The sequence below is a fragment of the Schistocerca cancellata genome, chromosome 2, assembly GCF_023864275.1.
Source record: "Schistocerca cancellata isolate TAMUIC-IGC-003103 chromosome 2, iqSchCanc2.1, whole genome shotgun sequence".
Taxonomy (NCBI): Eukaryota; Metazoa; Arthropoda; class Insecta; order Orthoptera; family Acrididae; genus Schistocerca; species Schistocerca cancellata.
In genome coordinates, this window is record NC_064627.1 from 439,721,650 (window position 1) to 439,735,069 (window position 13,420).

Consider the following 13,420-nt stretch of genomic DNA (forward strand, 5'->3'; position numbering starts at 1 on the left):
CTTTCCATTTCACTTCACCAGCACTCACTATATCTGCAAGTGGCGTTAAAAAGTAATGCAACAGTTTCTTTCTCGGCCAGTTTCCATTGAAAAGATGCGGAATTCCTTTTGGGACATCGTGGAATATTTTCGCTGCTAGCCCTATAGTTTCATGTACCATAGATATCGGCGCTATATTTAGCTTTCAAAATGGCGTCTATAACGGAGAGGCGTTCCAAGCAGAGAGTTGTTATTGACTTCCTTTTCGCGAAAAAGCAGAGCGTCACAGACATATTTGTAGGCGCTTGCAGAATGTCTGCGGAGAGCTAATACTGAACAAAAGCATGGTGAGTCGTTGACAGAGGCGTCTGTCGTCATCTCTACAAGGTCACGCAAACCTGTCCTATCTCCCGCGTACCGGCAGGCTGCAAACAGCTGTGATTCCTGCAATGTTCGAACGTGGGGACACTCATTCGAGGGTGATCGCTGGATCACAATCAAAAGCCTCACTGAAGAAGTGGACGCCCCTGTTGGTAGTGCAGACACACTCTTGTAACAGTTGGACTACTCAAACTGAAACGTCCCCTTGGAAAAATTTAATGAATTACTATGCAGATAAACCTCTTGCATTATTTGATTTTCAAACAGCTGAGCAGATCTGAACGTACTCAGACATTTCGCTCTTTACCTATTCTGATCAACACTAAACAGACACACAATATTTTTAGCGCAACGCAATCTGACTTTCAATAATCCCTACAAAAGAATGGCCCTGACTAACATTAACCTATACCTTTCACAAATCACTTACCTCACAAAAATCTTCGTTACTCGAACTACTGCAATACAGCGAGCGCCACTACTGCCAGCTAAATAAAAGTTTCAAACTACTGAAGGCACTAACTACTGATAGGCATAGTTAGCAAATGAAAGATTTTGATAGAGAACAAACAATGTATTTACCTTAAAAGTGTTCAAAAGTCATAATACACAGGGCTATTACAAATGATTGAAGCGATTTCATAAATTCACTGTAGCTCCATTCATTGACATATGGTCACGACACACTACAGATACGTAGAAAAACTCATAAAGTTTGGTTCGGCTGAAGCCGCACTTCAGGTTTCTGCCGCCAGAGCGCTCGAGAGCGCAGTGAGACAAAATGGCGACAGGAGCCGAGAAAGCGTATGTCGTGCTTGAAATGCACTCACATCAGTCAGTCATAACAGTGCAACGACACTTCAGGACGAAGTTCAACAAAGATCCACCAACTGATAACTCCATTCGGCGATGGTATGCGCAGTTTAAAGCTTCTGGATGCCTCTGTAAGGGGAAATCAACGGGTCGGCCTGGAGTGACCGAAGAAACGGTTGAACATGTGCGGGCAAGTTTCACGCGTAGCCCGCGGTAGTCGACGAATAAAGCAAGCATGGAGCTAAACGTACCACAGCCGACGGTTTGGAAAATCTTACGGAAAAGGCTAAAGCAGAAACCTTACCGTTTACAATTGCTACAAGCCCTGACACCCGATGACAAAGTCAAACGCTTTGAATTTTCGGCGCGGTTGCAACAGCTCATGGAAGAGGATGCGTTCAGTGCGAAACTTGTTTTCAGTGATGAAGCAACATTTTTTCTTAATGGTGAAGTGAACAGACACAGTGTGCGAATCTGGGCGGTAGAGAATCCTCACGCATTCGTGCAACAAATTCGCAATTCACCAAAAGTTAACGTGTTTTGTGCAATCTCACGGTTTAAAGTTTACGGCCCCTTTTTCTTCTGCGAAAAAAAGTTACAGGACACGTGTATCTGGACATGCTGGAAAATTGGCTCATGCCACAACTGGAGACCGACAGCGCCGACTTCATCTTTCAACAGGATGGTGCTCCACCGCACTTCCATCATGATGTTCGGCGTTTCTTAAACAGGAGATTGGAAAAGCGATGGATCGATCGTGGTGGAGATCATGATCAGCAATTCATGTCAAGGCCTCCACGCTCTCTCGACTTAACCCCATGCGATTTCTTTCTGTGGGGTTATGTGAAAGATTCAGTGTTTAAACCTCCTCTACCAAGAAACGTGCCAGAACTGCGAGCTCGCATCAACGATGCTTTCGAACTCATTGATGGGGACATGCTGCGCCGAGTGTGGGAGGAACTTGGTTATCGGCTTGATGTCTGCCGAATCACTAAAGTGGCACATACCGAACATTTGTGAATGCCTAAAAAAACTTTTTGAGTTTTTGTATTTGTGTGCAAAGCATTGTGAAAATATCTCAAATAATAAAGTTATTGTAGAGCTGTGAAATCGCTTCAATCATTTGTAATAACCCTGTATATAGCAGTTCATGACATCCAGTCTTACAAATTTACTGTGTCTCTGATGAACACACGTCCAGATCATCCGCTCTCAAAACTCCGCCATTTCTCTCCCCACTTCCACCACTGAGGGCGGCTCACCTCCAGCTGCACAACGCTACACGCTGTTAACATCCAGCTGCCCAACAATACAATAGCAAACAACAATGCAAACCAGCCACAGACTGCACACAGCACAGCCAATGATTTTCATACAGAGTGCTACGTGGCGTTACCAACATAAAAATCTAAACAGCCTTCTTACAAAAGGTGTGAGCGCACTGTGTTCCTCACTGCCTAACAGAAGGCAATAAAGATCAACGAAGGACCATCTGTTTGACCCAATGAAGCATATGTTCCTCGAGAAGCAGTTCGTGAATGATAACGATGATATTCATGCAGCAAGAGGTTCATTCCGACGTCGACCAGTACAGTGGTACAATGCGGCCATACAGGCCCTTCCAGTAAGGTAGCGTAAGGCGGACGCATTGAGCAGAGATTGATGTTGGAAAACAGCGTTTTCTAGCCAGAGGAGTGCGTAATAGTATGGTGTACTGGAATCCTAAATAAAACCGACCTGCTTTCAAAAAAAAAAAATAGTTTTGTGTTAGTTGTTGAATACACCCTCATACATTGATCCATCGCATTTCACTTTTCAGTTTTGTTAGCTTACCTACCATAGATTTTTTACATCCCACACTTCATCTTACCATATCGTTGGTTATTCAAACTTCTTGTTATGCTCAACATACCTTTGGCAGTCCCCTCCCGGAGATCCCAACAGATATCTAATCCGGAATATTTTGTGAATAGAGGGACCATCATATCAGTTTTCAGGTGTATACTACACACATCAAAAAAGTTTTGCATCACCTCGATCCTGAGAGTTCCGGAACCTGTACAGCAAATTGGTTTAGAGATCAACATAAACATCATTTCCGCCCATATGATTGCTCATGAAAACCACACATTGCGTGTTGTACCACCGTACAGTGTCCAGATTGCTGTACACATCAGTACCTCTAATACCCAGTGGCACGTTCTCTTGCATTGATGCATGCCTGTATTCGTCATGGCATACTATCCACAATCTCATCGAGGCAGTTTTGGTCCAGATTGTCCCACTCCTCAACGGCGACTCGGCGTAGATCCCTCAGAATGAGCGGTGGATCACGTCGTTCATAACCAGCCCTTTTCAATCTATCCCAGGCATGTTCAATGGGGTTCACGTGTGGAGAGCATGCTGGTCAGTCTAGTCGACCAATATTGCTATCCCGAAGGAAGTCATTGACAAGATGTGCAGAATGGTGGCGCGAAATATCGTCCATGAAGACGAATGAATGCCCCGCTAATATGATGCCGATATGGTTGCACTATCGGTCGGAGGATGACATTCACGTATAGTTCAGTCATTACGGCGCCTTCCATGTCCACCAGCGGCGTACATCGGCCCCACATAATGCCACTGCAAGACAGCAGGGTAGCTCCACCTTGCTGCACTCGCTGGACAGTGTGTCTAAGGCGTTCAGCCTGACCAGGTTGCCTCCAAACACGTCTCCAATGATTGACTTGTTGAAGACATATGCGACACTCATCGGTGAAGAGAAGTGACACCAATCCCGAGCGGCACATTCGGCAAGCTGCTGGGCCCATCTGTAGCGCGCTGCATGGTGTCGTGGTTGCAAAGATGGACCTCTCCGTGGACGTCGGAAATGAAGTTGCGCATCATGTAGTCTATTGTGCACAGTTTGAGTCGTAACACGACGTCCTGTGGCTGCAAGAAAAGCATTTATCAATATGGTGGCGTTGCTGTCAGGGTTCCTCCGAGCCATAATCCGTAGGTACCGATCATCCACTGCAGTAGTTGCCCTTGGGCGGCCTGAGCGAGGTATGTCATCAACAGTTCCTGTCTCTGTGTCTCCTCCATGTCAGAATTACATCGCTTTGGTTCACTCCGAGACGCCTGGACTCTTCCCTTGATACGAGCCCTTCCTGCACAAAGTAACAATGCGGACGCGATCGAAACGCGGTATTGACCCTCTAGGCATGGTTGAACTACAGACAACACGAGCGTGTACCTCTTTCCTGGTGGAATGACTGGAACTTATCGACTGTCGGACCCCCTCAGTTCAATAGGCGCTACTCACGCATGGTTATTTACATCTTTGGGTGGGGTTAGTCACATGTCTGAACAGTCAAAGGGACTGTGTCTGTGATATAACATCCACAGTCAACGTCTATCTTCAGGAGTTCTGGAAACCGAGGTGATGCAAAACTTATTTTGATGTGTGTATATATAAGGAAAGATTTTGTGGCATGTATCTCATTCAGAAGTAATATTTTTTAATTATTGTTGTGTCTGTAAGAAGGGAAAAAGTCTAACCGCATGGGATAGCGTCGTAGCTTCCTGTGATTTCAGTTGCTCACATTGGTTCGGACTGTCATTTCAATATGGAATCGATGGGTTCAAGGGAGCCATGATCAACAACATGCAGGATCTTTATGGCCCCTAGTGATTAGCATGCAAAAAGACCTACATCGTCACACTCGATCCCAAGCGACTAGCACCTGGAAGGACCGCCGCACTGTTCAAGATCAACCACGCACGTCGTTCACATTGTGTTAGGCAGTGGTCTCGTGTGTAGCTAAACTAGTATCCACAAGGAAAGCGATATGATGTCTGGTGCATCACACACACATGCGACGATTGTCACTGTAGCACAGAACGGGACGACGGGAGTGGTGCAGCCAATTATAGCACTACAACCTGTAGTGGCACTACACCGTCTTTTCAGTCAAATTATGGTTTTTCGCACGGCATCGCCATTATCTTGCAAGGTATGCAGAGAACTTCTGTGAGGCTTGGAAGGTTGGAGACAGGTATTGGCTGCAGTGAAGTTGTGAGAATGGGTCATGAGTCAAGGTGAATATCTCAGCTGGTAATAAACTTGCCAACGATAGACAAATGAAATCTGCAAGGAAGTTTCATGACGGCGGGCACTCCGCCGACAAGGGTAAAGATTCATTCTGTAAAGTGATGGTGATCAAACAATTCAACAGCAACGCGAGATCAAACGATAGAATTCAACTGTAAAACAAGTAAATGAATACAGCTTCTATTGACAACAGCAGTCGACTAGATATTAAACGTGCAGTATATGGCGAAACTGGCCTTAAGAAGTGAAATAAATTTCAATAATATGCAGCTATTGGACGGTATACCCCGACGGAATAAATAAAATAGAGATTTAAAGGCGATAAATACGCGTAAATGGAGAAGAGCCACAAAAGGATTCAAAGAAAGTCGAGTGATTCAGAGTTGAAAAGGAACTGCTAAAAAAGTATCAGTGGTATGATCTTCAGCAATTAATATCGGAAGGTCCAGATGACTGGAAATGTCATCGGTAAAAGATGACGATAATTTTTGATAACATTATGAAGATCTGGCTATCCACTTGAAATCGTCTAATAAAAGACATTCTCAAAACGGACAAATTACCGGCAGTCAGCTATATGGTCTACATTTGAATGAGTTCAGCATACTCGCTGTCTTCCCAAATTCAAATATTCTGCCAACGATTCTGGGCAGTTAATAATCTATGTGGCGGACGCTTTTTTTTCTTTAACGAATACCGATGTCAACGACATAACAAATTTCAGATCATGCTTGTAATTTACGGATTCAACTAATGTTTAATATTCCTAAAACATATGTGTTTCGGTTCTAGGCGCTTTAGTCTGGAACCGCGCGACCGCTACGGTCGCAGGTTCGAATCTTGCTACGGGCAGTGATGTCCTTAGGTTAGTTAGGTTTAAGTAGTTCTAAGTTCTAGGAGGCTGATGACCTCAGATGTTAAGTGCTCAGAGCCAATAACCTATATGTTACAAACTTACATCGTTCCTTGAAAACGACGTAAATATCGACCTTTCGCAAAGAAATATCCCTCGCCATAGCGTTGGGTGAACGCAGCTCATTACAATAAAACATGATAAGTTAGAATCAGTGGTACACGATCTAATGAGTCGGAATATTACCATTGTTCTGTTTTGTGGACACGATTTAATAAGGACATGAATATATTCCAATAACTTATCTAATTTTTGTTGTTTTTCTAGATAAATCGTTAACTGGACGGGAAAAGAAAGTATTAAAGTAATAATGCTTCCATGCAGTATGTTGCCATGAAGACCTTTCAGAGAACTCTAGCTATATTATTGATCATCTATGTCCGATACTCAAACGATCATTGTCTCAAGGCGATTGGAAGAATTCGTCCTTCGTAAGTCAGGCACCTAAAGAAGATGGAGGAAGGATAACGACCGCCGCTAGTTTTACCAAGTCTCTGTTCGCTGTGGGGCACCACCTTTTGCGCCCCAGTGAGAAAAGGGCCGCTCTGCTCCATACGTCACGCTAGAGATATCCTAAGGGCAGTTCTCTTTGCAATGGTTTGAAGAGCACGGGCGTTGACATTTACGGGGAGTTGAAACAGCAAGTTACAGCCGTAAGCCATGACAAAAGCAAGCAGTTCGAGTCCGTAAATATCACGTTTGCAACGTTCTTGGATCTGTGTAATTTACCGCGCTGGCTAATATTGGAAAGACGACTTCTTCCTCTACATGAAGACCAGCTGATTATACTGGTCAACACTCATTTTCTTGCCAAGGATATTTGAGTGGCTTTAGGATGGGTTAGTGGTGCTGAGGACGAATATAGCAACCATTTATGCAGTTTGGCTCTAGTTTTTGAGATAATGCATGATTTATTCAAAAAATTTGAAAAAATTGCTAATACTGAACTCGAGCGCTACAAACTACAATGAAAAAAGAAAATAATCTTTATAAATAGCTTCTATGAAAACCTGATAGGCATTTGTCCACGTATAAAACATAATTGAAAAGTTTCTCTATAAGTATGTCATTTTCCGTGCATGACGAACCGCTTCCTGCACGCTTTCCTTTTATAGGTCTCTTCAGAACAGTCACGTTGCAGATTCCAGCAATAATCTGCCATCATATGCCTGTCCCATCTTCCTTTATATCTTTCCTCTATTCCTTTCATATCTTGATGGAACCGCTCTCCTTGTTCCTCACTGAAATCACCTAGATTAAGAGGAAATCGATCCAAGTGGCTGTGAAGGAAGTGCAATTTTATGCTCATGTTAGCTCCTAAGTTTTGAAAGTTAGTGAGCATGTTTTTGACCAGTTCCTCGTAATTGGGAGCTTTATGATTGCCCAAAAAACATTTTACAACAGCGACAAAACTGTTCCAGGCCGATGCTTCAGTGACAGTCATGACACTTGTAAAATTGGTATCGTCGATGAGCCTGCGAATTTGAGGACCATCAAATATTCCTGCCTTAAGTTTTTCACTACTGAGTCCAGGGAACGTATTGCAGATGTATGTGAAGCAATTACCATTTCTGTCTAAAGCTTTGGTGAATTGCTTCATTAGTCCTAACTTAATATGTAATGGTGGAAGAACAATCTTGTCCCTACTAACCAGAGGTTCATTAATGATGTTTGCTTCACCAACAGCCATATGTTCCCTTGGAGGCCATGTTTTCTGCTTCCAATGTTCGTGCTTTGCCCTACTATCCCACATGCAGATAAAACATAGGTGCTTTGTGTATCCACTTTGTTGTCCAAGCAAGAAGTTCACCATTTTCAAATCAACACAAATCAACCACTGGTGCTGCATATACTTAATTTTCTGTAGAACCATCTTGATGTTAGCATATGCTTCACAAAGTTTTGTTGAGTGGGCAATTGGAATAGATGCGTAACGATTGCCATTGTGTAGGAGAACACATTTTAAACTTCTAGTGGAACTGTCTATGAAGAGACGCCAGTCCTCTGGTCTATATTCCGGCAGCCCCAATTCAAGTAAAAGTCCAGGTATATTGCTGCAATACACTATAACCTCTTCTTGGTTGAAGTATGGAAGAAGGTTTCCTTCTCTCGTCCGGTAAACTGTTATTTTAACACTTGGATGAAGACAGTTCTTTTCCTTAAGCCTGGATGCTAAGAGTTCTGATGCTTGCTTTGAAAGATTGAGTTCTCGTATCAAGTCACTGAGCTCCTTCTGGTCGAACTACTGGGGTTGTGTCTCACGTCCTTCGTATTCCAAACCACTACTTGTAAATTCCTCGCCGTGCACCTCGTCATCTGATGATGTTAGCGTGGGTAATGTTGTGAAGGTTGGTACAGTAACATCGTTGCTGTGCACCACCGGTCCTCTTGCTGACTCCAAATCGGGATATTCCCACTTTCGTTTTTTGAACCTATTAAAACCTTTCACATTAACAATGCAAAAATAGGAATCATCTGTATGGTTCTTCTGCTCTCGCCATACCATAGGCACTCCGAAGTTTAAGCTTTTCCTTTTTCGTTTTGTGCACTGCCGTAAGCACTCCACACAGCATTTACAAACTTTATGGGGTGCCCACGCCTTGTCTTGATCTCCAAGTTTAATTCCGAAATATGCCAGATACGCTTCCTTCACAAAAGGAGTGATATTCTTCCTGTTCTTTTGAAGAACGTATTCACCACAAATGTAGCAGAACTCATCTGGATGGTTCACGCAAAGACGGCGTGAAGAACTCATGTTTTCCTAAAACAAAATTGCACAAATACTACATATTATGCAGAACTTTCTTGTATTTGCATGTCAATCACATCCAACAAACATCATTAATTGTTTTGTGTGAAATGAATACTCACCTCTTATTTGCTACGTCACGATGAAAAGGTTCTATCTCCTTGAAGCTGCACTGCACATGTGTGTGACTTTCGACCATCGCCATTTTTCTTGTTTACACTGAACGCTACCTATCGGCTGTTGCGGGGATTACCTCGGTCAACAAATGAATGTCGAGTACCGCCGAATTCAAATCTACACAACCCTCAATATCTTCAACACACGCACCGCACAACAGGACTGAACACATGCTGACAGTGTGATGTTTGCATGATGTAATCCTCAACCACACAGATGCACTCCCTGAGCACAATTGTTTAATAAAGATAGTACAATATCACTAATTAAAAAACAGATAGCAAATACATTACACCATATATGGACCCTGCAGTCGATATTATCCACATGAAACTCTCATTTCCACAAATAACCTATATCTCAAAAACCAGAGCCAATTTGGAAAAAGTATAAATATACTCGGAATGAGTATCATAACAATATCCGATTTTCGTTCAAACTTCCCTGGCAACGAAAAAAAAAATTTATTTTGTAGAGCTGTGTTATACATGTTGACTGATTCATTGGTTTCTACCAGTAAGTAGTACTTTGTTTGCCACCGTCCCATGTACACAAGACGCAAGTCGCATTGCACTAATAACGGCTGCTGAACGATATAGGTAAGTTACGGTAAGCTTACACACACGGCTTCCTGTACGTAGTACCCTTCCTCATTCCAAACAGATTATGCACGTTCTCATTATGTCTAGCAGTTGACGAAATCACACACAGTGGGACTGAATATTGCAATAGAATGAAAGACTCAAGAGGGTGCAAAATGTACGTCACATCCACATACATTAAAAAATGGATCTATACGTATACCCGTGTATGTTCCACGTCTCCTCCTATACCCCTGGGCCAATTTCAAGCAAACTTTGTATCGCTTACTGTCTGGAAACAGTTTCTGTCGGTGTAAGAACCACCTACCTCTCATGACGTCATAAACAATCCGATGCATGGAAAACCGCCGCATCATTTATGATGCTTAAATTTATTACTTCTGTGCCACTAATTCTATGAGAAATAAATTTCGCAGACAGTATCCTGATATTCATGGGGCCTTTATGGTCTGAGGAACGTTTTCGTGGCGGTCTCTGGGTGATCTCATCAGTCTGAAAGGCTCAATGGATGAACATACGTATGCGTCTATTTTGGACGGCAAGGGCTTGAAACGTGTCACAGGGCTCGCAGGAGCGTTTACCGAACTCCTCTGACCACCAAACCCTCGGATTTAAACTTAATCGAGAAGTTGCGCAGTACCTCGATTGGGCTGTTCGCTCCTTAAATCCTCAACCGTGAAACCTGGAGCAGCGGGCCACCTCTCTGGACTCGGCAACGCTCCACATACCTGTCAATGCCCTCCAGAACTTCATCGACGCTCTTCTTGCACCTATCGCATCTGGCCGCGCTGCAATAGTTGGGTACTCAGGCTTTTGACAGGTGGGCAAATTAAAGTAAGTGGAATGTATAGTAGGAATCTAACTTTCGATAAACGATCCCTTGTCTATTCAGTCACAATATGACTTGACAAGTTTGTAAATGTTTTGTAGCGAAAGTGTTGGAACTTAGGTATAGCGCAGCATAAGGTAAACGAGAGTCAACAACTCATCGAATAAAAGTTCACTTTTCTACCAGGTTACCCGTTAAACTTTTAATTGGTATCTTCTCTTATCTTCGAACCAAATGGGAGCTCTTTGACTCTAAAACCGTATTACATTCGTTCCTAAAGAGGGGAAGACGACTGGAAGTACACCTGTAAATTCTCATTGTTAAACGAGTGACAGGGTGGGATAATTTGAGTGGTAGCCCATAGTAAAGCTTTGCTATGTTTACGCCCTCAAATACGATTTAATCGAATAATATAGGACAGGATGTTCTCCAGCAATGTGGCAGCGTGACACAACGCTTATCCGGTTCATCAGGGATTTGGCACGATTCCGGCGATAATGCCGGCCGGTGTGGCCGAGCGTTTCTAGGCGCTTCAGTCTGGAACCGCGCGACCGCTACGGTCGCAGGTTCGAATCCTGCCTCGGGCATGGATGTGTGTGATGTCCTTAGGTTAGTTAGGTTTAAGTAGTTCTAAGTTCTAGGGGACTGATGACCTCAGAAGTTAAGTCCCATAGTGCTCAGAGCCATTTCAACCATTTGAACAGGCGATAATATGTGGACGTAATATGAGCAAAGGTAGTGCAAATATTTGTTGGAGTAGAAATATCAGTTAAATGAACCTACTTTGCTAATTTAATGAAGAGATACTATCGACACCATTATTATATGGGTTTAGTGTGAGTACAAATGATTTTGTTTGTTCGTTTACATTATAAACTGGAGAAGAATAGTTAATAAAATATGACTGTGCTTTGTTGATACTTAATCAGTTACGAAGAAACCAAGTCTATTGAGAGCAATAAGCCTCCTTCGAAATACCAAAAGTAAGGCAACAGGTAACTACATCACACTGTTGTTCCAGCAGGTTATCGGCAATGAGCGTTTGACGGCCAGGTGCAGAATGTGCGTGAAGGTCTGGATACTCACCACAGCCGGTTTCGTCCTCCTGATCAGGGCAGTTGGGTTCGCGATCACAGCGTCGTACCAGGTCGATGCAAGAGTTACTGCACCGGAATTCATTTGGGAGGCAACCTGAAAGCAATGAAGAAGAAACACTTGTTACGGTGCAGTATATTACATCAAACAAGTTACAACTGTTTAAACAAAAACAACAATTAAACAGAATAAATGCCACAGCGGCGGAAAAGGCGTCAAGTGTGAAATACAAACAAAATCATCAGAAAATGTGCGGATGGGCAATGCATTCTGAGTACTACATCGATCGCCCTCTGATTAACCATTTACTAATACTATACGATATTGCAGTGTTTGTGTTTCTGATTACGGTGCAAGGTTTGTAGTTAGCCATTTATTAAGACTATACGATACTGCAATGCCTGTGTTATTCTGACCACGATGCAAGTTTCCTTTGGACATGCATGCGTCTCCCGCTGCCGTGCAATCGACTTTCAAGTACAACGTCTGACTTGTTCGGGAAAACACAGGATGGTCCATTGCTCGTGACCGGGCCAAATATCTCGGATATCAACTGCGTTTTTTTTAAATATGAATGTTTTAGTTGGATCACTTTCTTCGCTTTTTATTTCGTGAGATATTTGGCCCGGTCACTATCAATGGACCACCCTGTACATAATGCATGTACGAGTACAAGTCGTAGACACATGGCTGACATGGCCACAAATTTTCTACAGCTTATGGCACTCCTTATTCGCAATTGCGAATTCATTTGATGTATCTACTGAGACATCTTCGAAACATGTCCGTGTGTGTGTGGGATGGGAGTCGGACAGTAAAGGGGAAACGGGGATTACATGGCATTAATTTCGAGCGGTGACGTCCCTAAATGACGGGCAAAAAGTTCTCATTACTTTCATCTCGCCCATATTGCCGAAGATATTCTTCTTAGTATATGTGCTCATATGTAAGCCCGTCATAGCACAGTAAAGAGTGGAAAATGGTGTCAAATTATTCGAAAGACAGTAAAAGATTGCATTAGCATTGACGATATTCGCTTGCAGAAAAAGGAAAAACAAATTATGCCATTATCGAGAAAACACCTCGCAATATAAATATTATCTTCTTGTTTCACTATCTTCGTTTCAAATCTTGTGCCGCAAGCGTTACCTGTGACCAGCTTTCCGAGAGAAATGAACTCAGCCCGCTGTTGTAGTTGTATGATTTATAAAAGTTTACGCTCGTATACAGGTGTACAAAATCAGTCTTATTTCTCCGTAGATACCTACCGAAATGAAAAATACTCTCTAGTCTGTATGGAAGCGTTTCTCTAAGAAAGATTGAATAGTAGCGCAAAATACGATGCACTTTTTCTTTAATTGTATGGCGAACTTGAGTCGTGTTGAATTCAAGGAACTACTTTGCATTACTTCTCCAGGGTCATTCTCTACATCTTGTTATCGTTACCGGGAAAGGAGCTTTATTTTCTTTAGGGGAAGTAAGTCTAAGTGTTTCTTTCCCAGAAGCTAAAAGCATCAAAGAGAGATATTGTCGTCTCGGTCGGAAGCCGTTAGAAGGATTCCGGAGACGCAAACACACGTCTGGAGATCTGACAACAAGTGAAGTACGATGAGAAGAGACCGCTTCTTAAATGATACTCGGAATAACAAGTTCAGAGAAGCGACGAGACGTCTTACAATCTGTAGCCAATGTTGTTATCTCAACATCCAAATACTTGGATCTCCGGAGACTGTAACTGCTGCATACAGTGATAGAGGGAACTGGGTAATTTTCTGCAGTCGTTAAG

At 42.9% G+C, this 13,420-nt stretch overlaps 1 protein-coding gene across 1 annotated transcript in view; it reads right to left on the bottom strand.

The window, feature by feature from the left end:
* The window catches only part of LOC126154853 (G-protein coupled receptor GRL101-like), a 373,478-nt gene extending 361,325 nt beyond the window's left edge, over positions 1-12,153 (bottom strand). The window contains exons 1-2 of the mRNA XM_049916191.1: positions 12,126-12,153; positions 11,626-11,730 (exon numbers count right to left, since the gene is read on the bottom strand). Of these exons, the coding sequence (XP_049772148.1) occupies positions 11,626-11,730; positions 12,126-12,153 (133 nt within the window). The remainder of the gene's footprint in view (positions 1-11,625; positions 11,731-12,125) is intronic.
* Between the last annotated feature and the right edge of the window lie 1,267 nt (positions 12,154-13,420).